The sequence below is a fragment of the Pelophylax lessonae genome (assembly GCF_965119305.1).
Source record: "Pelophylax lessonae genome assembly, chromosome: 11".
In the NCBI taxonomy this organism is placed as follows: domain Eukaryota; kingdom Metazoa; phylum Chordata; class Amphibia; order Anura; family Ranidae; genus Pelophylax; species Pelophylax lessonae.
In genome coordinates, this window is record NC_138778.1 from 102,924,767 (window position 1) to 102,950,398 (window position 25,632).

At 45.8% G+C, this 25,632-nt stretch overlaps 1 protein-coding gene across 2 annotated transcripts in view; it reads right to left on the reverse strand.

The window, feature by feature from the left end:
• UQCC1 (ubiquinol-cytochrome c reductase complex assembly factor 1) overlaps positions 1–25,632 on the reverse strand; it is a 415,387-nt gene that overhangs the window by 362,305 nt on the left and 27,450 nt on the right. Inside the window, exon 2 of one of the 2 annotated variants that reach the window (XM_082272610.1) lies at positions 17,423–17,515. In XM_082272610.1, coding sequence (XP_082128736.1) covers positions 17,423–17,515 — 93 coding nt within the window. Of the gene's footprint in view, positions 1–17,422; positions 17,525–25,632 lie in introns of both variants that reach the window. The other variant, XM_082272609.1, reaches the window with a different exon arrangement.

Sequence of the window (25,632 nt, forward strand, 5' to 3'; positions counted from 1 at the left end):
CCTTTCCAAGTTGTTGGGGTTCATCTCATACTTCTGAAGGTTTGAGGGTGCTGCCTGTTCCATACTCCCCCCTACTCCTAGCCTTTTAGGGGTACAAACAATAGTAATTGGGGCCTAGTGTGGTTGTGTACGTGTGATATACATACACTTTTTTGGGATCATATTTTCTATTCCGCTATTTAATCAAAAACCTTTGGGGATCAGTTAAATTGGGGGATAGTCTGTGTTGGTACGTGTGAGAGAGATCCACCTTTCCAAGTTGTTGGGGTTCATCTCATACTTCTGAAGGTTTGAGGGTGCTGCCTGTTCCATACTCCCCCTACTCCTAGCCTTTTAGGGGTACAAACAATAGTAATTGGGGCCTAGTGTGGTTGTGTACGTGTGATATACATACACTTTTTTGGGATCATATTTTCTATTCCGCTATTTAATCAAAAACCTTTGGGGATCAGTTAAATTGGGGGATAGTCTGTGTTGGTACGTGTGAGAGAGATCCACCTTTCCAAGTTGTTGGGGTTCATCTCATACTTCTGAAGGTTTGAGGGTGCTGCCTGTTCCATACTCCCCCTACTCCTAGCCTTTTAGGGGTACAAACAATAGTAATTGGGGCCTAGTGTGGTTGTGTACGTGTGATATACATACACTTTTTTGGGATCATATTTTCTATTCCGCTATTTAATCAAAAACCTTTGGGGATCAGTTAAATTGGGGGATAGTCTGTGTTGGTACGTGTGAGAGAGATCCACCTTTCCAAGTTGTTGGGGTTCATCTCATACTTCTGAAGGTTTGAGGGTGCTGCCTGTTCCATACTCCCCCCTACTCCTAGCCTTTTAGGGGTACAAACAATAGTAATTGGGGCCTAGTGTGGTTGTGTACGTGTGATATACATACACTTTTTTGGGATCATATTTTCTATTCCGCTATTTAATCAAAAACCTCTGGGGATCAGTTAAATTGGGGGATAGTCTGTGTTGGTACGTGTGAGAGAGATCCACCTTTCCAAGTTGTTGGGGTTCATCTCATACTTCTGAAGGTTTGAGGGTGCTGCCTGTTCCATACTCCCCCTACTCCTAGCCTTTTAGGGGTACAAACAATAGTAATTGGGGCCTAGTGTGGTTGTGTACGTGTGATATACATACACTTTTTTGGGATCATATTTTCTATTCCGCTATTTAATCAAAAACCTCTGGGGATCAGTTAAATTGGGGGATAGTCTGTGTTGGTACGTGTGAGAGAGATCCACCTTTCCAAGTTGTTGGGGTTCATCTCATACTTCTGAAGGTTTGAGGGTGCTGCCTGTTCCATACTCCCCCTACTCCTAGCCTTTTAGGGGTACAAACAATAGTAATTGGGGCCTAGTGTGGTTGTGTACGTGTGATATACATACACTTTTTTGGGATCATATTTTCTATTCCGCTATTTAATCAAAAACCTCTGGGGATCAGTTAAATTGGGGGATAGTCTGTGTTGGTACGTGTGAGAGAGATCCACCTTTCCAAGTTGTTGGGGTTCATCTCATACTTCTGAAGGTTTGAGGGTGCTGCCTGTTCCATACTCCCCCTACTCCTAGCCTTTTAGGGGTACAAACAATAGTAATTGGGGCCTAGTGTGGTTGTGTACGTGTGATATACATACACTTTTTTGGGATCATATTTTCTATTCCGCTATTTAATCAAAAACCTTTGGGGATCAGTTAAATTGGGGGATAGTCTGTGTTGGTACGTGTGAGAGAGATCCACCTTTCCAAGTTGTTGGGGTTCATCTCATACTTCTGAAGGTTTGAGGGTGCTGCCTGTTCCATACTCCCCCTACTCCTAGCCTTTTAGGGGTACAAACAATAGTAATTGGGGCCTAGTGTGGTTGTGTACGTGTGATATACATACACTTTTTTGGGATCATATTTTCTATTCCGCTATTTAATCAAAAACCTCTGGGGATCAGTTAAATTGGGGGATAGTCTGTGTTGGTACGTGTGAGAGAGATCCACCTTTCCAAGTTGTTGGGGTTCATCTCATACTTCTGAAGGTTTGAGGGTGCTGCCTGTTCCATACTCCCCCTACTCCTCATCTAGCCTTTTAGGGGTACAAACAATAGTAATTGGGGCCTAGTGTGGTTGTGTACGTGTGATATACATACACTTTTTTTGGATCATATTTTCTATTCCGCTATTCAATAAAAACCTTTCTAGGGCAAGATCTTAAATTACAGAAATATGAGGAGACCGTCAAATAAGGGCCGTGGCCTGGGTCGTGGTGCTGCTGGTAGAGCTCCTGTTGCAAGGAGAGGACATGGTCGATCTGTGCCAGCTACACGCACAAGTGAAACACCTTCCTCAAGTGTGAGTAGGCGACAGAACCTGCATCAGTATTTGGTAGGGCATCAAACGCCCCTAGAAGTGATGAGGCCAGAACAAGTTGAGGCGATAGTAGATTGGTTTGCTGCTGACAGTGCCTCCAGTTCCTTCACATTGTCTCCCACCCAGTCTACTGCAGAAAGGTCAGAGTTGGCACCTGCAGCCAATGTCCAACCGTCTTTCACCTCACCCCCTTGCAAATCAGGCCAGCAGTCTGAGCCCCAAGCCATACAGCAGTCTCTTATTCTTTTTGAGGACTCTGTCAGCAGGGTTTCCCAGGGCCATCCACCTAGCCCTGCCCCAGAAGTGGAAGAGATTGAGTGCAGCGATGCCCAACCACTTATTCCTCAAGATGAGTACATGCAAGGATCATCGCAGCACGTCTCCGATGATGACGAAACGCAGGTGCCAACTGCTGCGGCGTTCAGCATTGTGGAGACCGACAAGGAGGGCAGGGGTGAAGACTGGGTGGAAGATGATGTGGAGGACGATGAGGTCCTCGACCCCACATGGAATGAACGTCATGCAGGTGAACTGAGTAGTTTGGAGGAAGAGGCGGTGGTCGCACAGAGCCACCAGCACAGCAGAAGAGGGAGCAGGGTGCAGAAGCGGAGCGGCCATGCCCTAGACACTACGCCCGCTACTGCCCAACGCAGCAAGGGAACGAGCGCACCAAAGTCAGCTCAAAGGAGTTCTCTAGCGTGGAAGTTCTTTAGAAAATGTGCTGATGACAGGACACGAGTGGTTTGCACCCTGTGCAATCAGAGCTTGAAGCGAGGCATGAACCTTCTCAACCTGAGCACAACCTGCATGATCAGGCATCTAAGTGCAAAGCACGAGCTGCAGTGGAGTACACACCTTCAAAACCAAGAAACGTCTCTGGCTCATCCTGCTTCCTCTTCTGCTGCAGTCTCGGCCGCTCCAGCCACATCTGTAGTGATACCGGCACCTGCCACCCCGCAAACAGACGATCTGTCAGCAACACCACCACCTGGGTCACCAACAACCATCTCCACAATGTCCCGTGGAAGCGTTCAGCTTTCCATCTCCCAAACACTTGAGAGGAAGAGGAAGTACCCCCCTACCCACCCGCGATCCCTGGCCCTGAATGCCAGCATTTCAAAATTATTGGCCTTTGAAATGCTGTCATTCCGTCTGGTGGAGACGCACAGTTTTAAAAACCTTATGTCGGTGGCTGTCCCACAGTACGTCGTGCCCAGCCGCCACTACTTTTCCAGGCAAGCCATCCCTTCCCTGCACAACCAAGTGGGGGAAAAAATCAGGTGTGCACTGCGCAACGCCATCTGTGCCAAGGTCCACCTAACTACGGATACGTGGACCAGTAAGCACGGTCAGGGGCGTTATATCTCCCTAACGGCACACTGGGTAAATGCAGTGGCGGATGGGCCTGAGGCGGATAGCAATTTGGCGCATGTCCTTCCACCACCGAGGATTGCAGGGCGCTTCAGTTTGCCTCCTGTTCCTAACTCTTCCTACTCCGCTTCCTCATCCTCTACCGCCTCCTCATCCGGACAGCGTAACACCTTCACCACCAACTTCAGCACGGCCAGGGGTAAACGACAGCAGGCAGTTTTACAACTTGCCTGTTTGGGGGACAAACCACACACCGCGCAGGAGTTGTGGAGGAGCATGGAACAGCAGACAAATGAGTGGTTGCTGCCAGCGAGCCTCAAGCCCGGCCTGGTGGTGTGCGATAACGGGCGAAATCTCATAGCAGCTCTGGGCCTAGCCGGTTTGACGCACATCCCTTGCCTGGCGCATGTGCTGAATTTGGTGGTGCAGAGGTTCCTTAAAAACTACCCCGATATGTCAGAGCTGCTGCAGAAAGTGCGGGCCGTTTGTGCGCACTTTCGGCGTTCTCACCCTGCTGCTGCTCGCCTGGCAGCGCTGCAGCGTAACTTCGGCCTTCCCGCTCACCGCCTCATATGTGACGTGCCCACAAGGTGGAACTCCACCTTGCACATGCTGGAAAGACTGTGCGAGCAGCAGCAGGCCATAGTGGAGTTTCAGCTGCAGCACGCACGCGTGAGTCGCTCTGCGGAACAGCACCACTTCACCACCAATAACTGGGCCTCCATGCGAGACCTGTGTGCCTTGTTGCGCTGTTTTGAGTACTCCACCAACATGGCCAGTGGCAATGACGCCGTTCTCAGCTTAACTATCCCACTTCTATGCCTCCTTGAAAAAACAATTCGGGCGATGATGGAAGAGGATGTGGCACAGGATGAGGAGGAGGAGGAGGATGAAGAGGTAACATTTCCAAGGCTTTCAGGGCAGTCATTCGCAAGGGGCTCCGAGGGTGGGTTCCTGCACACGCAAACGCCAGGGACGCAATTGTCCAGCAGGGGCACAGTTCTGGAGGATGAGGAGGATGAGGAGGAGGAGGAGCTGGAGGAGGAGATGGAACCATGTTCACAGCAGGGTGGCACCCAGGCCAGCTCATGGCCATCACTGGTGCGTGGCTGGGGGGATACAGAGGACACGGACCATACACCTCCCACAGAGGACAGCCTTTCGTTGCCTCTGGGCAGCCTGGCACACATGAGCGATTACATGCTGCAGTGTCTCCACAACGACCGCCGAGTTGCCCACATTCTAACTTGTGCTGATTACTGGGTGGCCACGCTGCTGGATCCCCGTTACAAGGACAACGTACCGTCCTTAATTCACTCACTGGAGCGCGATCGCAAGATGCGCGAGTACAAGCGCACGCTGGTAGACGCCATGCTGCTGGCATTCCCATCTGACAGCGGGGCCACAGTGGAAGCACAAGGCAGAGGAGGAGGAGGAGGAGGTCGCCAACGCAACCAGGGCACCGCCAGCACCTCAGAAGGCAGGGTTAGCATGGCCGAAATGTGGAAAAGCTTTGTCAGCACGCCACAACAAACAGCAGCACCAGCAGCTCAGATGGAACGTCTTAGCAGGAGGCAGCATTTTACCAACATGGTGGAGCAGTATGTGTGCACACGCCTACATGTAGTGAATGACGGGTCTGCCCCCTTCAACTTCTGGGTCTCCAAATTGGGCACATGGCCTGAGCTTGCCCTTTACGCCTTGGAGGTGCTGGCGTGCCCTGCAGCCAGTGTATTATCTGAACGGGTATTTAGCACGGCTGGGGGCGTTATAACAGACAAGCGCAGCCGCCTGTCCAGAGACAATGTGGACAAGCTCACGTTCATTAAAATGAACCAGGCATGGATCCCACGGGACTTTTCCGTACCTTATGCAGAATAGCAATGGATACCGACCTTACCCACCCATTGTTCCATTTTTGCTCTTTCTCACTCTTTTGGGGTGTACCCTCATTTAAAATTTGTGAAAAGAAGCAGTGTTGGCTACCTCGTCCTCCTCCTCAGGGCCAGATTAATGTAGGGTCTATTGGAGCTGCAGCTCCAGGCCCCTACCTTTTATATAGGCCCCGGGTTGGCCATATTCACTGTTACCGCTCTTCTGTCACTTGTAAACACAGAAGTCTGGCTTCTATGCTCGCTTCCCCAGGCAGCACCCTCAGAACCTCCCCACACAGCGTGAAGGCCGGACAAGGAGGGACAGTTGGCGATGCATGGATGTGTTTATGGGCTTCAGAGACAGCATCCCATGTTGAATTAGGCATGCATGGCTGCACCCTTCCTCCTCTGGGTGCATGGCAAGGCACGGCCCTAAGGCCCTTCAAAATCCTCAGCACCAAGCCCATGATGCTGTTAATCCGGCCCTGGTCCTCCTCCACCGCCGCTTCCACCTACACCGCCCATAGGTGTGCGCAGCCTATTGCATTAAGGTGTGCACCCCAAAGTTGAAATACACATGCATGTGTTTGCCAGCAGGGAGAGTAATGTATCGGGGCCATGTACCTGTAGGCAAGGAGAAATAGAGCAGAGCAGGTCCCAGGGAGATCTTTCCCATCTCCTCACTGGCAATGCTATGTGCCCTAGGTGATTAGGGTGTGCCCAGGCACACCCAGCACACCCTGTGCGCACGCCTATGTCACCGCCACATCCACCACCACCTCAACCTCCCTCCTACTCCATATGGGCCTCGTCCTTCAGAGATGAAGAAGAACATTGTTTTATTTTTCTGTTTTTTTTTGTTGTTTTAAGTTATTTCCCTATCCACATTTGTTTGCAGAGCACTTGCCATGCTCTTAATTACGTTTTGCTGCCATTTGCAGCACTCTAGCCCTTTCCTTTGGTGTTTTAGAGCCATTTTAGTGCCTTAAAGTTCGGGTCCCCATTGACTTCAATGGGGTTCGGTGTCCGGGAAAAGTTCGGTAAAAGTCCGGGACACGGACCCGGACTTTTTTTTAAAGTTCGGCCGAACCCGTCGAACACGGACATCTAGGTGTCCGCTCAACCCTACTCATGACTATAATGAGGATGGTATTGACACAGCCCCAAATGATCCACAATGGCTCAAAAGTGATATGATCCAGAAATATTTAGACAGAATAAAGGTGGATAAAGTTCCTGGACCAGATGGCATCCACCCACGCATCCTAAAAGAATTGAGCGCTGTAATTTCAAAGCCTTTGTTTCTAATTTTTAGGGACTTGTTTAGGACTGGAATAGTACCACTGGATTGGCATAGGGCCAATGTGGTGCCTATATTTAAAAAGCGATCAAAGTCTTTGGCAAGTAACTACTGTATAGACCTGTTAGTTTAACTTCTATAGTCAGGAAGATACTGGACAGTTTAATAAAAGACCACATAGATGAGTTCTTGCTGGAAAAAAAATATTTAACCGCTTGCTGACTGCTCACAGTATATTTACTGCGGCAGTCAGCCCCTCACAGGCAGATCGACGTACGTCTACGTCGCTAGCCTGTGAGGCTCTGGGGAGGGAGCGCGCGCCCGCGGAGGCGCGCTCCCGCTCCGTCACGGACCCCCCCGCGCGTGTGATCGGCGGACCCGATGTCTGCCGGTCACTCGGCGATCGTCGGGGGAGAGGGAGAAAGTCAGGCGGCTTGTGTAAACAAGCTGCCTGTCATTCTCCCCTGTGTATGAAGGATGATCATACGGTTCTACTATGTAGAACCGTTGATCACTGTTCATACATCTGAAGCCACAGCCAATCACAGTAGAAAGCACGCCCCTAGGGACACACATAGCCCCTCCCTTTCAAAAAAAGTTAACCCCTTCACTGCCAGTGTATTTTTACAGTAACAGTGCATATGAATAGCACTGATTACTGTAGAAATGTCACTGGTAACCCCAAAAGTGTCAAAAATTTCAGTGAAGGCAGTCAAGGGTCCGATCTGTCCGCTGCAATGTCGCAGTACCACAAAAAAAAAAAAATCGCAGATCGCCGCCATTACGCGTTAAAAAAAAAACAACAAAAATGACATAAATCTTTCCCTTTGTTAGTAAACGCGATAACTTTTGCGCTTTTTGCGATTTTTTTTACCAAACATAGGTAGCATAAAACAAATTGGCCGAAAATGTTAAAAAATTTTGATTTTTACATTTTTTTTGGGGAATTTCATTAAAAAAATGTGAAAAATATTGCTATTTTTGCAAAATTGACGCTCTTTTTTTGTTTATAGCGCATGATCAAAAAATCGCACAGGTGATCAAATACCACCAAAAGAAAGCTCTGTTTGTGGGAAAAAAAGAACGTCAAATTCGTTTAGGTACAGCGTTGCACGACCGCGCAATTGTCTGTTAAAGTCACGCAGTGCCGAATCGCAAAATATCCCCTGGTCGTTTAGCAGCCAAATCCTCCGGGGCTTAAGTGGTTAAGCAACAGACAGCATGGAATCATGAAAGACAGAAGTTGTCAAACAAACCTAATTTCTTTTTATGAGGAGGTAAGTAAAACCTTGGACAGAGGGGTGGCTGTGGATGTAGTATACTTGGATTTTGCAAAAGCGTTTGACACAGTTCCCCACACATGGCTACTGTGTAAGGTAAAGTCTACAGGCTTGGAAAAATCAGTTTGTAAATGGATAGAATGGATAGAGTCGTTAACGATTCTTACTCTGAATGGTCTAAGGTTATCAGTGGTGTACCCCAAGGTTCAGTGTTGGGACCCTTACTTTTTAATATCTTTATAAATGATATAGGGTCTGGGATTAAAAGTATAATTTCAGATGACACCAAGCGTTGCAGTGGAATAACTTCTTTGCAGGATATCTCCAACTTAAAAGCATGCATCATACATAAAAGGTGGAGTAGAACTGTGGGAATCCATAGCGGAGAAGGATCTGGGAGTTCTGGTAGATCATAAGCTTAATAATAGCATGCAATGCCAAGCTGCGGTTTCCAAAGCAAGCAAAGTCCTTTCTTGTATTAAGAGAGGCATGGACTCCAGAGAGAGAGAGATATAATTTTGCCTCTGTACAAATCATTAGTAAGACCTCATCTGGAAAATGCAGTTCAGTTCTGGGCACCAGTTCTTAAAAAAGATATCGGGGAACTGGAGAAAGTGCAGAGAAGGGCAACCAAACTGATAACAGGCATGGAGGAGCTCAGCTATGAGAAAAGATTAGAGGAACTGAGAAGAGGAGATTAAGTGGGATATGATTAACATGTATGAATACATAAAGGGTCCATATAGTGAACTTGGTGTTGAGTTGTTCACTTTGAGGTCAACACAGAGGACAAGGGGGCACTCTTTACGTCTAGAGGAAAACAGATTTAGTCTCCAAATACAGAAAGGTTTATTCACCGTAAGAGCTGCGAAAATATGGAATAGACTCCCTCCAGAGGTGGTTCTGGCTAGCTCACTAGATTGCTTTAAAAAAGGCCTGGATTCTTTCCTGGGTGTACTTAATATAAGTGGGTACTAAAATGTTGTTAGGTAAAGTTGATCCAGGGAATATCCAATTGCCTTTTTTTCCCCTGCTGTAGCAAATTGGATCATGCTTTGCTAGGGTTTTTTCGCCTTCCTCTGGATCAACTGCGGGTATAGGATTGTGTATATGGGATTGTATGGTTGTGTTTTTCAATACTGTTTTTTTTTGGTTGAACCAGATGAACTTGTGTCTTTTTTCAACCTGACTATGTAACTATGTGTCCTGTGGTCTGATGAGACCAAGAATAAACTTATTTGGTTCAGATGGTGTCATGCGTGTGTAGCAGCAACCAGGTGAGGAGTACAAAGACGACCACTGCCTTGCTAAAGAAGCTGAGAGTAAAGGTGATGGACTAGCCAAGCAGGTCTCCAGACCAAAGCCCTATTGAGCATCTGTGAGGCATCCTCGAATGGGAGGAGGAGAAGTGCAAGGTCTCTAACATCCACCAACTCCGTGATGTCATCATGGAGAAGTAGAAGAGGATTCCAGGGGCAATCTGTGAAGCTTTGGTGAACTCCATGCCCAAGAGGGTTAAGGCAGTGCTGGAAAATAATGGTGGCCACACAAAATATTGACACTTTGGGCCCAATTTGGACATTTTAGCTTAGGGGTGTACTCAATTTTGTTGCCAGCAAATAAGACATTAATGGCTGTGTGTTGAATTATTTTGAGAGGGGACAGCAAATTTGCACTGTTATACAAGCTGTACACTCACTACTTTACATTGTAGCAAAGTGTCATTTCTTCAGTGTTGTCACATGAAAAGATATAATAAAATATTTACAAGTATGTGAGGGGTGTACTCACTTTATGGACTTCTTTGGTATTGTTGGCAAGCACTGATTTTGAATTTAGAGTTGATCTGGTTCTGCTAGGGGTAGCAGATCAGTTCCAGCTGCTGAGTTTAGAGTTTTTATAGACTGAATCAGTGCACTGGTATCTTGAGTACAAAAAAAAAAAAAAAAAAAATCTTTGATCTAACTTGTGCCAGTTTCAAAGTCAAGATCTCTGTGGATAACATTATTTACAGTTTGGCTATAAGCATAAATCTAAATTGAGATTGCCTAATTTATATAATTCATTGCAGTTTTTCATTATACAAGAGTAATTTTGTATGTAGACCCAAACAGAGATACTGCTGAGTGGCTCCGTCCATTGGGGCACTGTACAGTGGTCTATACCACCAGCTAAATCCACATGACTGCCAATTCTTTATTTTCTGAATGACCCCAAGTCTGAGCTTTGAAAAAAAATGTGATTTTTTGACTTACTGTAAAATCAAATTTCTCTGATGGTCATTGACAGACACAGCTCCTGATCTTCTTAACTATTGGGTTGGGTAGGACACTATGTAGAAGAAAAGTCTGGCTACACCTATGGGCAGTACCAGGGGGTATACTCCTTCTCTTTGCTATAGGTACTTCGTTTTGTTACAAGCAGTTGAAAAGACAAGAACTCACTGCTCAAGGTGGTATGATTGCCTGATGACTCACACCGGTGCATGCCCCGGCTCGCCTCCGTGAAAACTTGATAAAGGAAAAGGAATTGGCAGCACTCCAGGTTGAGTCAAAGTCCAGATTTATTGACTGGACATCCAAATATGACAATCGTGACAAGGTAGACGCGTTTCACACACTGTGTGTGAAACGCGTCTACCTTGTCACGATTGTCATATTTGGATGTCCAGTCAATAAATCTGGATTTTGACTCAACCTGGAGTGCTGCCAATTCCTTTTCCTTTATCTTGTTACAAGCAGTGTCAGAAGAATTACAATTACACATAGGGTTGGGTGCTGTGTCCGTCAATGAACATCGGAGAAATGGATTTTACGGTAAGTCAAAAATCCAATTTTCTCTTTTGTTCATTGATAGACACAGCTCCTGATCTTCTTAACCATTGGGGTGTCCCAAAGCAATGTTAAACATGAGGGGTGGGAACAGCAAAAAATAAATTCTCAAGGCTAACTATAGCCAACCAGATAAAACAGGAGCTCAACCAAAACAACTGGAGCTCACCTGAAAAAAACAATACACCCTCAAAGAGGACCGGGTCCTCTAAACAGCAGTCTGCAAAACCTTACGGCCAAAGGAAGCATCCGCATATGCCAACATATCCACTTTATAGAACTTTGTCAAAGTGTGCACCAAAGACAAGGTGGACGCCTTGCAAACCTGTGTCACTGACGCCTGATGACGGAAGGCCCAGGGGGCACTGAGTGCCCATGTAGAGTGCGCCTTGACAGGGAAAGGAGGAACCTGACCCTTGATGGAATAGGCCCGAATCACTGTCTGTCTAATCCAGGTGTAAATGGTCGCAGAGGAAGCTGACAACCCTTTTCGAGGCCCATTTGTAAGCACAAATATTGAGTCCGAATTCCTAAAAGACTCTGTATCTGCCAGGTACACCCTAATCGCCCGAACCACATCCAAGGCATGCAAAGCAATTTCCTTCAACAAGAACCCATACACATATTAGACTCAAACATGTACATGAGGGTATACTTCACCAGTAATTGGCGCTGATCCCGAGTCCAATCCCTACTTGTAACAGTTTGTATGTTAGCATGAGATTTATCCTGGTCACTGCAGCTCCTCTTGTACTCCACTGGGGGGTGGATATATAGCAGATTCCAAACTGTAAAGAAGGGAAGCGCACGCAGACCTTGGATAATATCGTTTTGATGAAGGACAAGACAAAACAATAAGGTTGCACTCAAATATAGTTAAATATATATTTTATATGTTACTGTATCTATAGTATTGCACGACAAACAGATAGCCCCTTGCTCCTCCTCTCCTAGTACTATAGGTGATAATATTTGGAGACTGGCCCTTTAAGAGTAAGAGTCTATAATTAGGGCTGGAAGTATATTGGTATATAATGGGGAGGTGTAACAGGAAGCAAGGTGGGACCTGAAGAAGGAGGCTCCGCCTCTGAAACGCGTTGTCCGTAGCAACCAGCAGATGGTAGTGCATTCCTTTGGATCCCTCCACTCAACAGCCCCATGCTGCGTACAGCCCCGGCCGAGGCTAAGGCCAGCCTTCCCAGCGGTGAATGGCGGCGGGCGGGTGCGCAGGCGCATTAGCATCGGCATGTTGTGATCTGGCGGGGGGCTGAAAGCAGGAAGTTACAGAGAGCGGGCTCGAGCGACGTCTGCTGCGATAGATGAGACCGGAGGTTACCCCTGAGGGACGGGAGGAGCTGGAAGCTACTGTTTATGTGCTGATGTGCTAGTCCTGCAAGGGCCGAAATGTGAGTGCAACCTTATTGTTTTGTATTGTCCTTCATTAAACCGATATTATCCAAGGTCTGCGTGCGCTTCCCTTCTTTACAGTTTGAAAGCAATTTCCTTCGGATGTTTTGGCCTGAGACACAGGGAAGGCAACACAATGTCTTCATTCAAATGAAAATCAGAAGCAACCTTTGGAAGGAACAATGGACAGGGACGAAGGTCCACCTTATTTCTGTGAACCACCGGATAACGCCGCCAATTACGACACCCTGCGCGCAGAGGTGATAGCCACCAAGGCGGCCAACTTTTGGGACAGCATAAGTAGGGGAATCTCCCGAAGATTCTCAAAAAAGGAAGCTTCTGGAGGACTGAGAGCACTAAAGTGAGGTCCAAAGACGGCAACGGAAACCGCACTGGCCCAAGAGACTCACACCACGCAATGTACGACTTCCACATACGATGGTAGTTCTTCCTAGAAATAGATTTCCTAGCTTTTAACAGCGTTGGAATCACTGACTCAGACAAACCTCTATCCTTCAGCACCTGGTGTTCAACAGCCAAGGCATCAAAGCCAGTGACTGTAAAGCAGGATGGAAGATTGGCCCTTGGGAAAGCAGATCCTCCCTGGGAGGAAACTTTCAAGGAATGTCAGCGACCAGCTGCACCAGATAGGCATAACAAGCCTGGCGAAGCCAGTCCGGAGCCAATAAGATGACCAGAATCCCTTCTGTCTCAATCCTGCATAGAAGTCTCGGTAGAAGCTGGAGAGAAGAGAAGGCCTAAACCAGACTACTGACCCCACGGGCCCACCAACGCATATGTTGCATCTGCCAGAAGATCCTTTGACCGAGCCACAAACCTCTGCACCTTTCTGTTGAGCCAAGACGCCAACAGATCCACCTCGGGGATGCCCCGCCAGAGACATAACTTATTAAACACCCCCGGATGAAAGGACCACTCACCTTAGTCCATCGCCTGCTGACTGCGGTAATCCGCCTGCCAGTTTTCCACCCCGGGAATGTGTATGGCAGAGAGGGCTGGAATGAACTGTTCTGCCCACCTTAGAATGCCAGCTACCTCTAGAGCTGCCAAGACACTCCTTGTTCCCCCCTGGTAAATGGACCTAAGCCACGGCTGTGGCGTTGTCCGATTGAATGTGCACTCGACATCCTTGAACACGATCCGTCCAATGGTCCAGGCACAGTCTGATTGCTCAGAGTTCCAGGACATTGGTCGGTAGTCTGGACTCTTCCAGTGTCCAGACCCTGTGAGCCGAGTATTTGCTGAGGAGGCCTCCCCAGCCGGACAGGTTGCCATCCATGGTGACCACTGTCCAATACAAGGGGAGAAAGGATTTGCACAGCTGAAGTGCCGGAGAACGAAGCCACCATGAAGAACCTCCTCTCCATCGAAATGGGGGGCTGTCGGCCACAAGAAATGCTGTGACTCAGGCCGAAACCCGGTCGTATGCGACCTGGCGAGGCGATGGACTCGCAGGCCAGCCCCCGTCCAGTGGGGATATGTTGCGGCCGACCTAGCGCGGAGCTGAGGTCTGGGCGCACTCCCTGGCGAGACTGGGTGACCACTGGCTCTAGATTTACCAGCCCGTTGCCCAGTCCGGCAGTTGATTGTAGATTTCACAGGAAAAAAAAAACAGGAAAAAAAAATTCTATCTAAAAAGAAAAAATTGCCAGGATCAGAGATCCCAGCAAGGAACTAGGTCCTTACTTCTGACAAGGCAGAAAAAAACAGAGTACCTTTAGCAGAGAGAGGGAGTACTGTATATCCCCTGGGACTGCCTATAGGTGTAGTCAGACTTTTTTCTGCCTAGTGTCCTACTCCTGAAGGGGACAGTATAACCCAATGGGGTTAAGAAGATCAGGAGGTGTGTCCATCAATGAACAAAAGAGAAATGCAGATTAGCGTATTGCCTGGTTCTGAGCACCACTGTCTTGAGTCTACCGCAGAAAAAGGCTACATGGCCTCTCTGCATGCATGGCCAGAATAATGGCAGAATAATGCGACAACGTAAGGCAACACAGGCTTGCTTGCTGTACCTCTGTATAAGCCTGTATAAGCCAGTCCTAAAAATACTAGAGAAACCCTGCTCTAGGAAATGTTCACATTTTTCCAACACAACAAAGTAGTTTAAAGTGTATATTAAATTAAAACTTCTTTTTTTTTTTCATGGGATTCCCTGCTCTCCCTTCTCCCACTTCCTTCATCATCTGTGAGGAGAGTTTGTCCGCACACGGTGCAGCTTGTTATCACAAACATTCCATTACATGGAAGTAGCTATAATCATATTGGGGCTTTCTACAGTTTGATTGATTGAAAGCACAAGAGATGCCAAGAGACTGGAAAGGTACCCCTGTGAATGCTGAGTTTGAGCGCCTTGGATCCTTTTATATGCTGGTGTGAGGATTGCTGATACTGGTGAATTCTGATCTTCTGAGGAAGCTGGTACCTCTGCAGATAGATATCTACCAAAGGAGTATTCCAAGCGCAATAATAGGCTACCTCTGGTAAGTGTCCATTACCACAGGGTGTGCACAGCGGTGAGGTGGAGGCAGTCTTTACACCACGTGAATTACTGTGGTGGAAGATCCTTTTGATTATCAGAATTCCTCTTTGAAGTGGTTGCATGAAGATTGTGAAGTAGAATCTGTGGCAGCACTTTCCTATCACTATTTTGCACCAAGGACTGCATTCTTCTTTTTCACATGATTCACTTTTTTTAACTTTTTTGTATGCGGTTTGTGCGTATATGTACGATCAGCGCTGCTAGTGTAATTTTGTCATATATATATATATATATATATATACACACACACACACACACATACATACACACACACATATATACATGTAGTATTATTTCAGGTTACACCTACTTTTGATATATTTAATATTAATAGCAGCAGCTATTCTCTCTCTTGCAGAGGTTCAAGTGAGATATTGTTTATTGTTTTTAGCGCTGGGTGAGTGGGGTTTTATTTGACAAATGTTTTACCTACTCCTTTTATTGTAGTTTTTCAAGTCTTGCCAAAGATTCTCAATTGGATTTAGGTCTGGACTTTGACTGGACCATTCTAACGCATGAATATGCTTTGATCTAAACCATTCCATTGTAACTCTGGTTACTCTCAAGTCTTTTGCAGACTCTAACAGGTTTTCTTTTAAGATTGCCCTGTATTTGGTTCCATCCACTTTCCCATCAAATCTGACCAGCTTCCCTGTCCCTGCTGGAGAAAAGCATCCACACAACATGAAGCTGCTGCCACCACCATGTTTCATGGTGGTGATGTTGTGTTCAGGGTGATGTGCAGTGTTTGTTTCCGCCACACATAGCATTTTGCTTTTAGACAAAAAAATAATATTTTCGTCTCATCTGACCAGAGAATCCTCTCCAGAGTTACTATGGGCCTCTTGGCTGCTTCTCTGATTAATGCTCTCCTTGCCAGGCATGTCTTTTAGGTGGACGGCCATATATTTGTAGGTTTGCACTTGTGCCCAACTCTTTTTTGGATGTTTTGGATATTTTTTTGTAACCTAACCATGCTTTAAACAACTTTATTCATGAGCTGTCTGCTGTGTTCCTTGTTCTTCATGATGCGGTTTGTTCACTAAAGTTCTCTAAAAAGCCTCTAAGGGCTTCACAGAACAGCTGTATTTATACTGAGATTAAATCACACACAGGAGGACTATATTTGAGAATTAGGCGGCTTCTGAAGACAATTGGTTCCACTGGATTTTAATTAGGGTATCAGAGTTAAGGGGGTTGAATACAAATACATGCCACTCTTAAGATATTTTAAAAATAGTTGAAAACCATTGATCATTTATCTCCCACATCACAATTATGTGCCACTTTGTGTTGATCTATCACATCAAATCCCTCTGACAACTTACAGAGCTTTCCTTACTTCTTGTTTTGCCTTTGGAATTGTAAGTGAAGGGAAATCTCAGCACAGGGCAATAACAGAAAAAAGAAGGAGGTACGGGTTTTAATATTTCCTTACTCTACCCAAAACATTTCAGGCTTTAAATACACTTTAGGTGTACATGAGGAGAGATACCACACTTTTAAAGCTCACCATGCAAGTTACAACCTGATTGTACAGCTCTTAGGCCCCTTTCACACTAGTGCGACTTGTCCCGCGATTTTGGACCGCAAAATCGCATGACAAGTCGTTTTCCATTATTTTCAATGAGCCCCATTCATATCAGTGCGTTTTGAAGTCGCACCGACTTCAAAGTTGTTCCTGCACTACTTTGCCATGATTTGATTGCGTTTTGAGCCATAGCCATTGCTTTCAAAATCGCGTCAAAATCGTGCCGCAAAATTGGGGAAAAATCGCGTCGCATAAGTGTGAAAGGGGCCTTATAGACTCACCAAAACTAAGTATACGAGGAACCTACTAAACTAGCTATTTTTGCTCATTTCTGCCCTACATAGTTTTTGGTGGATCTAAAGGAGATTGCACGGTCAGATTGTAACATATCTGGCAAGTTTAAAGTAGAACCAAAAAAATGACAATAAGCACCGTATTATATCTTCTTCCTATTGCCCCCATAGGGGAAGCGTAATAAACATTTAATGCTATAGGTCTTTGATTATATTAAATATAATAATAGTTATAAATCCCTACCTCTGTGCATGCTATTTCCATCATTTCAAAATACTTGCACCTACTCTAGAGCCACGCATGCACATTCAAAGTCTAACATGCGTATCACAGAAACTACATTTCCCAGAGTTCTCTTTTCTTTTCTTGCACTTGACTGATTTTGGGAAGCTACTTCTTACAAGAACAAGCTTCCTTCTCCACTGCTCTCTTGTGTACACAGCATAGGCTTCTCTATAAGAGAGAAGGTGGATAAAAACGGTCTCACACAGTCGATACAAATTATAGACTGATGCAATTCATATGTGCATCAGCATGCTGAATTGTAGTTTGTGCCACTGTGTAGAAACCACAATCTTTAGATGCTCACATCTCAGAATTCACTATTACACTCACCTGAGGTCTGTTCTTACATGTCCTATGCCACAAAATCTGTGCTGCACTGGGATAGATTGCATTGCTGGCACCAATCTGTGAATGTATTCGTAACTGTAGAGTCTGAAAAATAGAAAATTCATCAGGTTATCCACCACTTCCAACAATAGCAGCCAAAACAGCCCAATTAAATGAAAGACAAAACTTATTCAATTAGGTCACTATCTACAGAAGGTATAGAAAAGAACCACCCCCCTTTAAAATAATCTCATGTTGTTGCATTGCAGCCTGAAATGAATACAGATACTGTTTTTTTATTATCCAGCTGTATTTACTCATTGCAACTTATAACATCCAAGTGAAAGATATAACACCAGCATGTCGAAAAAACTCAAAATAAAAAACAGAATCACCGAGTTGGAAAAAGGATCACCCCCTTGTGTCAATATTTTTCCAAACCACCTTTTGCTTTAATCACTTCTGGACCGGAAGGATTTGCCCCCTTAAAGCTGAGTTCCGGCCACAAAATCAACATAGTCGATTTTGGGCCATCTGCTTGCTTTTAGTCACCTGAAAAAGAAATGGATAGTTATGATTTTTTTTTTTTTTTACTTACCTTGTTAGTGCAGAAAAATATACTCCCCTTTCTTCCACTTCCTCCCTCTGCGGCCGCAGTCCGCGCCGTCACTTCTTCTTTGCATTGATTCCTGGGAGCTGAACGTCATCGCTCCCAGGAATCAATGCGCCTGCACTGGCCCCGCTCGTCACTACCGGTGCGGCGCCTCATTCACTGCTAAACAGCTTCTGGGCATGCCCAGAAGCTGTGCAGGGATGACGCGCGTGCACCGGAAGTGACGAGCGGGGCCGGTGCAGGCGCATTCTGGGAGAAGAGGATGCGAAAGAGGACGCAGAAGAGGAAGTGCTGGCTTCAGCTGCCCACATCCGAGATGGCAGCGATGGAGAAGAAATTTTCAAGGTAAGTATTTCTTCTAAGAGGTAACTGCGAACCGGGACAGATCAGAGGCTATCCATTGTGGAATGTACTAGCCCTGACTGTTCCGGGGGTATTTTCATTGAAAAATTTTTTTTGTGGCCGGACACTCCGCTTTAATGACCAGGCCATATTTTGCGATTCGGCACTGCATTACTTTAACGGACAATTGCGCGGTCGTGCAACGCTGTACCTAAAAAATTTTTTTTACTAGTAATGGCGGCGATCTGCGCGTTTTTGACACTTTTGGGGGGGGCCAGTGACATTACTACAGTAATCAGTGCTAAAAATATGCACTGTTACTGTAATAATGACACTGGCAGGGAAGGGGTTAACATTATAGGTGATCAAGGGGTTAAATGTGTACCTAGAGGCGTGTTTCTAACTGTGGGGGGGGCGTGGCTTGTGAAATGATCACAGAGACCTGTGTTCCTAAATAAAAGGATCACAGCAGCTCTGTGATCATTCCAGGGAGAAGAACGGTCAGCTGTGTTTACAACACCTGACCGTTCTTCTCTCTTGGCGGGGAACAATCACGGGTGTCAGACGGCAATCGGAACTGCCTGCCCCGTGCATTGGCTTTTCCAGTGACGAGCGGGGGCTGGAGCTCGCCCCCCCTAGCTGCAGGCGCGCGACCGACGTATACCTTACTTCTGTTTGCGCAGGAGCGGCTGCCTTCCCCAGTATAACTGCGGTGGGCGGGCGGTCAGCAACAGGTTAATTATAGGCTTTAGTCTATTGGAAAAAGTTTCTACCAACTTTTCACATCTACACTTAGCAATATTTGTCCACTCTTCTTTGCAGAACTGCTCAAGTTCATTTAAATTTGATGGTGACCATTTGTGGATTGCAGTCTTTAAGTTATTTCACAGCTTTTCAATGGGGTTTAAATCTGGGCTCTGACTGTGGTAATGTTTGCTGTGTGCTTTGGGTCATTGTCATGTTTGAAGGTAAACCACCTTCCCATTGACAACTTTCTGGCAGAGGGCAGCAGATTTTCCTCAAGAATTGACGGTATTTTGCCCCATCCATTTTTCCATCTATCCTGGCAAGTGCTCCAGTCCCTGCTGCAGAGAAACACCCCCATAACAGGATATTACCACCCCGGTGCTTTACTTTTTTCATGTGGCCTCAGAATCTTCAAGGTGCTTTTTGGCAAAGCTCAGTCGTGACTGCATGTGGCCTTTCTTGAGAAGTGGCTTTTTATTTGCAACCCTCCCATGCAAGCTATATTTGTGGAGAATTTGTGGTATTGTTACATGCACACAATGTCCACTCTTTCTCATAAATTCCTGCAACTGCTTCAGAGTTGCTGTAGGCCTCTTAGTAGCCTCTCTGACCTGTTTCTGCCTGGCTCTTTCATACAGTTTGGAACGACATCCTGATCCAGGAAGGGTCTTTGTTGTACCAAATACCTACCACTTCTTAGGCCCCATGCACACAGGGCATTTTTGCAGCTGCTGTTAGGAGTGTCAGACTTTTTTTTTTTGCAGCTTAAAAACACCCCTTCATGTTATTCTATGGCCTCATGCACACACAGGGCTTTTAGGAGCTCCAAGTAGCATAGGCAGTTTTAAGCTGCATAAAAACCCAGGACCAGTGCGCGTTCTGGAGCTGCAGCGTCAAGCTGTAAAAATGTCTGACGCTGCTAAAGGCTGATTAACGTTGCTTAAACAGCGTTAAGCCATGTTATACGTTTTTTTTTTTTAATTTGAAAATCAATGGTTCTCTATGGGAGCCCATTGATTTGAATGGAAGTCGCATCACAAGTCGGATCAGGACTTACATACACTGCCTTTTATGGGGTGAATGGGTAGGGATACAATGTACCCCATACCCATTCACATAGGGAGAGGGTCTGGGATCTGGTGGGCCCCCTTGTTAAAGGGGGCTTCCAGATTCCGATAAGCCCCCTGCCCGCAGACCCCAACAAACACCGCCCAGGGTTATCGGGAAGAGGTCTTGTCCTCATCAACGTGGGGGCAAGGTGCTTTGGGGTGGGGGGTGCCGCTCGCTCGTCCCCTCCCCTTTCCTGGCCTGCCGGGCTGCATGCTGGGATAAGGGTCTGGTATGGATTTGGGGGGGGCCCACGCCATTTTTTTAGCATGGGGCTCCCCTCAAAATCCATACCAGACAGAAGGGCCTGGTTTGGAACCTGAGGGGAACCCCCACGCCGTTTTTTTTCCCCATTTTGGCATGGAATTCCCCCTCAAGATTCTCAGAGCGCAAGTCGCACCACAAGTTGGATCATCCTGATCCGTCTTGTGATGCGACTTCCATTCAAATCAATGGCCTGAAAGCCGTATCAATGACGGCTCGTAGGCAACCATTGAATTTGAACGGAGGCAGAAAAAAACGCTACTAAAAGCTGACATGGCCAAACGTGCAACAATGCCAATAGAGAAAGCTACTAAAAGCACGTTTTTACAGCTGCTTTTTCTTGGTGTTAGAAGTAGCTCTGCAGCTAGTTTTTTCTGACGCACTGTTTGCATGGGGCCTTAAAAGACTTCACTGTGCTTCTAGGCATTGATAAAGCCTTTGAAATGTTTTGTATCCCATCTCCTGACTTGTACCTGTCCACAAAGTTATCCCAGAGATCTTTTGACAGTGCCCTGCCACCCACAGTTAATTATTTGCTTCCATTGCACTACAAAGGACTGAAATGCTCCAGGAAAGCTCTTTTTTCATGCTAAGCTAATCAAAATGTCCACAGATCACAGTTAAATGTTAAATGGCTTTATGTGCCATTGAGAATGTGATTGCCTACACCGGATTGAGTTTAGAAGTAATTTTTAGTAGGGGGGGGGGTTATCCTTTTTCCAGCTCACTGATTCTGTTTTTGGATTTTTTTTTTTTTTTTACTGACAGCTGGATAAAACAAAATTGGTGTCAGTTTTCATTTCAGGCTGCAAAGCAACAAAGTGTGATTATTTTAAAGGGGGTGATTTTTTTCTATACCCACTGTACAAAATATGTATTCCAAATAGTAAAATCAGTGACAAACCTCAATATTTTTTATTGATCACACTTCATTCAGCATGCTAATTCACCACAAAATAAGCAAAGGTGACTCAGATACCCCAAAGAAAAGATTTTGGTTTCCATCACACCTGTGGGCTATAATGCACACATTACATTACATTGGAATGCACTCTGTAAAGAAACCTATTCTTTTCTGATTTTTTTTTTAGGTTCCACTACAAGTAGGGAGCTTAGCTGGACATAAAACACGTGATATGACCGTTTTGAAATGCTATCACAGCACACAATAAAAATTTATGTTTTTACCTATTGAGAATTCAGACTATGCATATTAAAATGTTATTTGATCCAAACATGCCCCCAAAACGGAAAAATAAAAAAAAGGATTTTTTTTCCACTCACCATAAAATCCTTTTCCCCAATGTTCATTAAGGGAAACCATAGATAATATGCAGTGCATGTGGGTATATGGCTGCCTACGGGAGGATTGGACACAAAGTAAAAATGAAAGAAGGGGACAGCTCCCAACAGTGTACTTGCTGCTTAGCTCATTTGTCGCAAGTAGTCATATAAACAGGAAGAGTAGCGAAAGGTGAAAGATTCCAAACGTTTAACTAACTATTCAAAGCAAAAAGCCAAACAGGAGAGAACCAAAAGGAGGAAAGGACGATGTGTCCTTCATTGAACAATGGAGTAAGTATTTTATAGTGAGTATGTAAAATCCTATCCCGTCTTGCCGTGGTGAAGGGGCTTGTGTAATTCAGTGAGGCTACAAGCTATGCCGTGTAGGACCAGCCAAGATAGACAGGTCATAGTGTAGAATTCTGACAAAACGTGATCCACTGGAGAAGGAAATGGCAACCCACTCCAGTATCCTTGCCAAGAAAACCTCATGAACAGAAACAAAAGGCTAGTCCCTTGGACAGCAAGAAGATCAAACCAGTCAATCCTGAAGGAAATCAACCCTGAAAATTCACTGGAAGACCAGATCCTAAAGCTGAAATGCAAATACTTTGGCCACCTAATGCGGGAGGCAATGGAGGACAGAAAAGCCTTGTGCACTATGGTTAAACAATATGTAAACATAACATTTCAAATTCCTGATATGTGCCTGCTGTACCATGTACCTGAATGAGAAACTATCCAGTTCACTTTGTATTGCTTGCTTTGTTTGAAATCCCTGATGTTCCTGCCAGTCCCTCTAAAATCCCTGATGTTCCTGCCAGTCCTTCCTAAAAAAAAATGGCCACACTAAGCAGGAGGTCAGTTGTGTGGTCAGTTCTCTAGCTGTGCTGGGAACTCAGCCTACTCTCTTTCAATGATCAGTCTTGTCCTGACACACCACCCTCTGCACAACCTTTCACTGGGAAGATTAGTGTATGTGGTTTCTCCTCCCCTCAGCTCTTATGCCGCTAAGAACAGAGAAAATGTATTTATAATATTTTTCATATCTATATATAAATGGTTTGCCTTTCATTTCTATTTTAACCACATAACGACCGCCCACCGCAGATATACTTCGGCAGGCAGCTGCTGCTAGGCAAAGTGACGTAGGTGTATGTCACTCGCTCAGCCGCCTGTGGGGGGCAAGCGCGCGCCACCAGAGGCGTGCTCCAGCCCCCGCTCGTTCCCTGGGGAGCTAGCGCGAGTGACCGGCGGCTCCGATGTCCGCCGGTCACTCACGATCTCCTGCTGCAGAGGGAGAAAGACAGACGGCTGATGTAAACACAGCCGTCTGTCATTCTCCCTGATGTAAGCACAGAGGCTATGCGATCCTGCTGACGTAGGTGTATGTCACTCGCTCAGCCGCCTGTGGGGGGCAAGCGCGCGCCGCCAGAGGCGTGCTCCAGCCCCCGCTCGTTCCCTGGGGAGCTAGCGCGAGTGACCGGCAGCTCCGATGTCCGCCGGTCACTCACGATATCCTGCTGCAGAGGGAGAAAGACAGACGGCTGATGTAAACACAGCCGTCTGTCATTCTCCCTGATGTAAGCACAGAGGCTATGCGATCCTGCTATGTAGGATCGTATGTCTCTGTGATTACAGAACAAGCCACGCCCCCCCACAGTTAGAATCACGCCCCTAGGGACACATTTAACCCCTTGATCACCAATAAAGTTAACCCCTTCCCTGCCAGTGTCATTTTGACAGTAACAGTGCATATTTATAGCACTGATTACTGTAGTAATGTCACTGGTACTCCCAAAAGTGTCAAAAATGTCAGTCAGGGGTCCGATCTATCCGCCGCAATCCCGCAAAAAAAATGCAGATCGCTGCCATTACTAGTAAAAAAAATAAAAATAAAACAATAAAAATGACATAAATCTTTCCAGTAGTTAGTAAACGCAATAATATGCGCAAACCAATCAAAATACGCTTATTGGGATTTTTTTTACCAAACATAGCAGAAAACAAATTGGCCTAAAATGTTAAAAAATTTTGATTTTTACAATTTTTTTTGAGAATTTCATATAAAAAACATTTGGAAAATATTGTTATTTTTTCAAAATTGTCGCTATTTTTTTGTTTATAGCGCAAAAAATAAAAAAATTGCACAGGTGATCAAATACCACCAAAAGAAAGCTCTATTTGTGGAAAAAAAAGGACGTCAATTTTGTTTGGGTACAGCATTGCACGACCGCGCAATTGTCCATTAAATTCACGCAGTGCCGAATTGCAAAATAGGGCCTGGTCTTTGAGCAGCCAAATCTTCCAGGGCTTAAGTGGTTAAACAGAATGTTTTTTCTTTTTCAAGGTGGACGTTCTCGGGTTGCAGTGGTCATACTGGGATAATGCCTGCACCTGCAAGCATCATCCCAGTATGTAAACTTTAGCCGGCGAATATGTACTCGCACTATGTAGATCGCACTGCCCCCCCCCCCCCCCCGCGGCTCCCTCTGACCATGATGGCTGCCCAGAACAGAGAGAGAGGACCTGACATTACATTATTCCTCTCTCGGTTACCCCAGAAGCACACACACACTATATATATATATATATATATATATATATATATATATATATACACACACACACACATACATACAGTGGGTACAGAAAGTATTCAGACCCCCTTAAATTTTTCACTCATTGTTATATTGCAGCCATTTGCTAAAATCATTTAAGTTCATTCTTCTTCCTCATGAATGTACACACAGCTCCCCATACTGACAGAAAAACACAGAATTGTTGACATTGTTGCAGATTTATTAAAAAAGAAAAACTGAAATATCACATGGTCCTAAGTATTCAGACCCTTTGCTGTGACACTCATATTTAACTCAGGTGCTTTCCATTTCTTCTGATCATCCTTGAGATTGTTCTACACCTTCATTTGAGTCCAGCTGTGTTTGATTATAATGATTGGACTTGATTAGGAAAGCCACACACCTGTCTATATAAGACCTTCCAGATCACAATGCATGTCAGAGCAAATGAGAATCATGAGGTCAAAGGAACTGCCTGAAGAGCTCAGAGACAGAATTGTGGCAAGGCACAGATCTGGCCAAGGTTACAAAAAGATTTCTGCTGCACTTAAGGTTCCTAAGAGCACAGTGGCCTCCATAATCCTCAAATGGAAGACGTTTGGGACGACCAGAACCCTTCCTAGAGCTGGCCGTCCGGCCAAACTGAGCTATCGGGGGAGAAGAGCCTTGGTGAGAGAGGTAAAGAAGAACCCAAAGATCACTGTGGCTGAGCTCCAGAGATGCAGTCAGGAGATGGGAGAAAGTTGTAGAAAGTCAACCATCACTGCAGCCCTCCACCAGTCGGGGCTTTATGGCAGAGTGGCCCGACGGAAGCCTCTCCTCAGTGTAAGACACATGAAAGCCCACATGGAGTTTGCTAAAAAACACCCGAAGAACTCCAAGATGGTGAGAAATAAGATTCTCTGGTCTGATGAGACCAAAATAGAACGTTTTGGCCTTAATTCTAAGCGGTATGTGTGGAGAAAACCAGGCACTGCTCATCACCTGTCCAATACAGTCCCAACAGTGAAGCATGGTGGCAGCATCATGCTGTGGGGGTGTTTTTCAGCTGCAGGGACAGGACGACTGGTTGCAATCGAGGGAAAGATGAATGCGGCCAAGTACAGGGATATCCTGGACAAAAACCTTCTCCAGAGTGCTCTGGACCTCAGACTGGGCCGAAGGTTTACCTTCCAACAAGACAATGACCCTAAGCACACAGCTAAAATAACGAAGGAGTGGCTTCACAACAACTCCGTGACTGTTCTTGAATGGCCCAGCCAGAGCCCTGACTT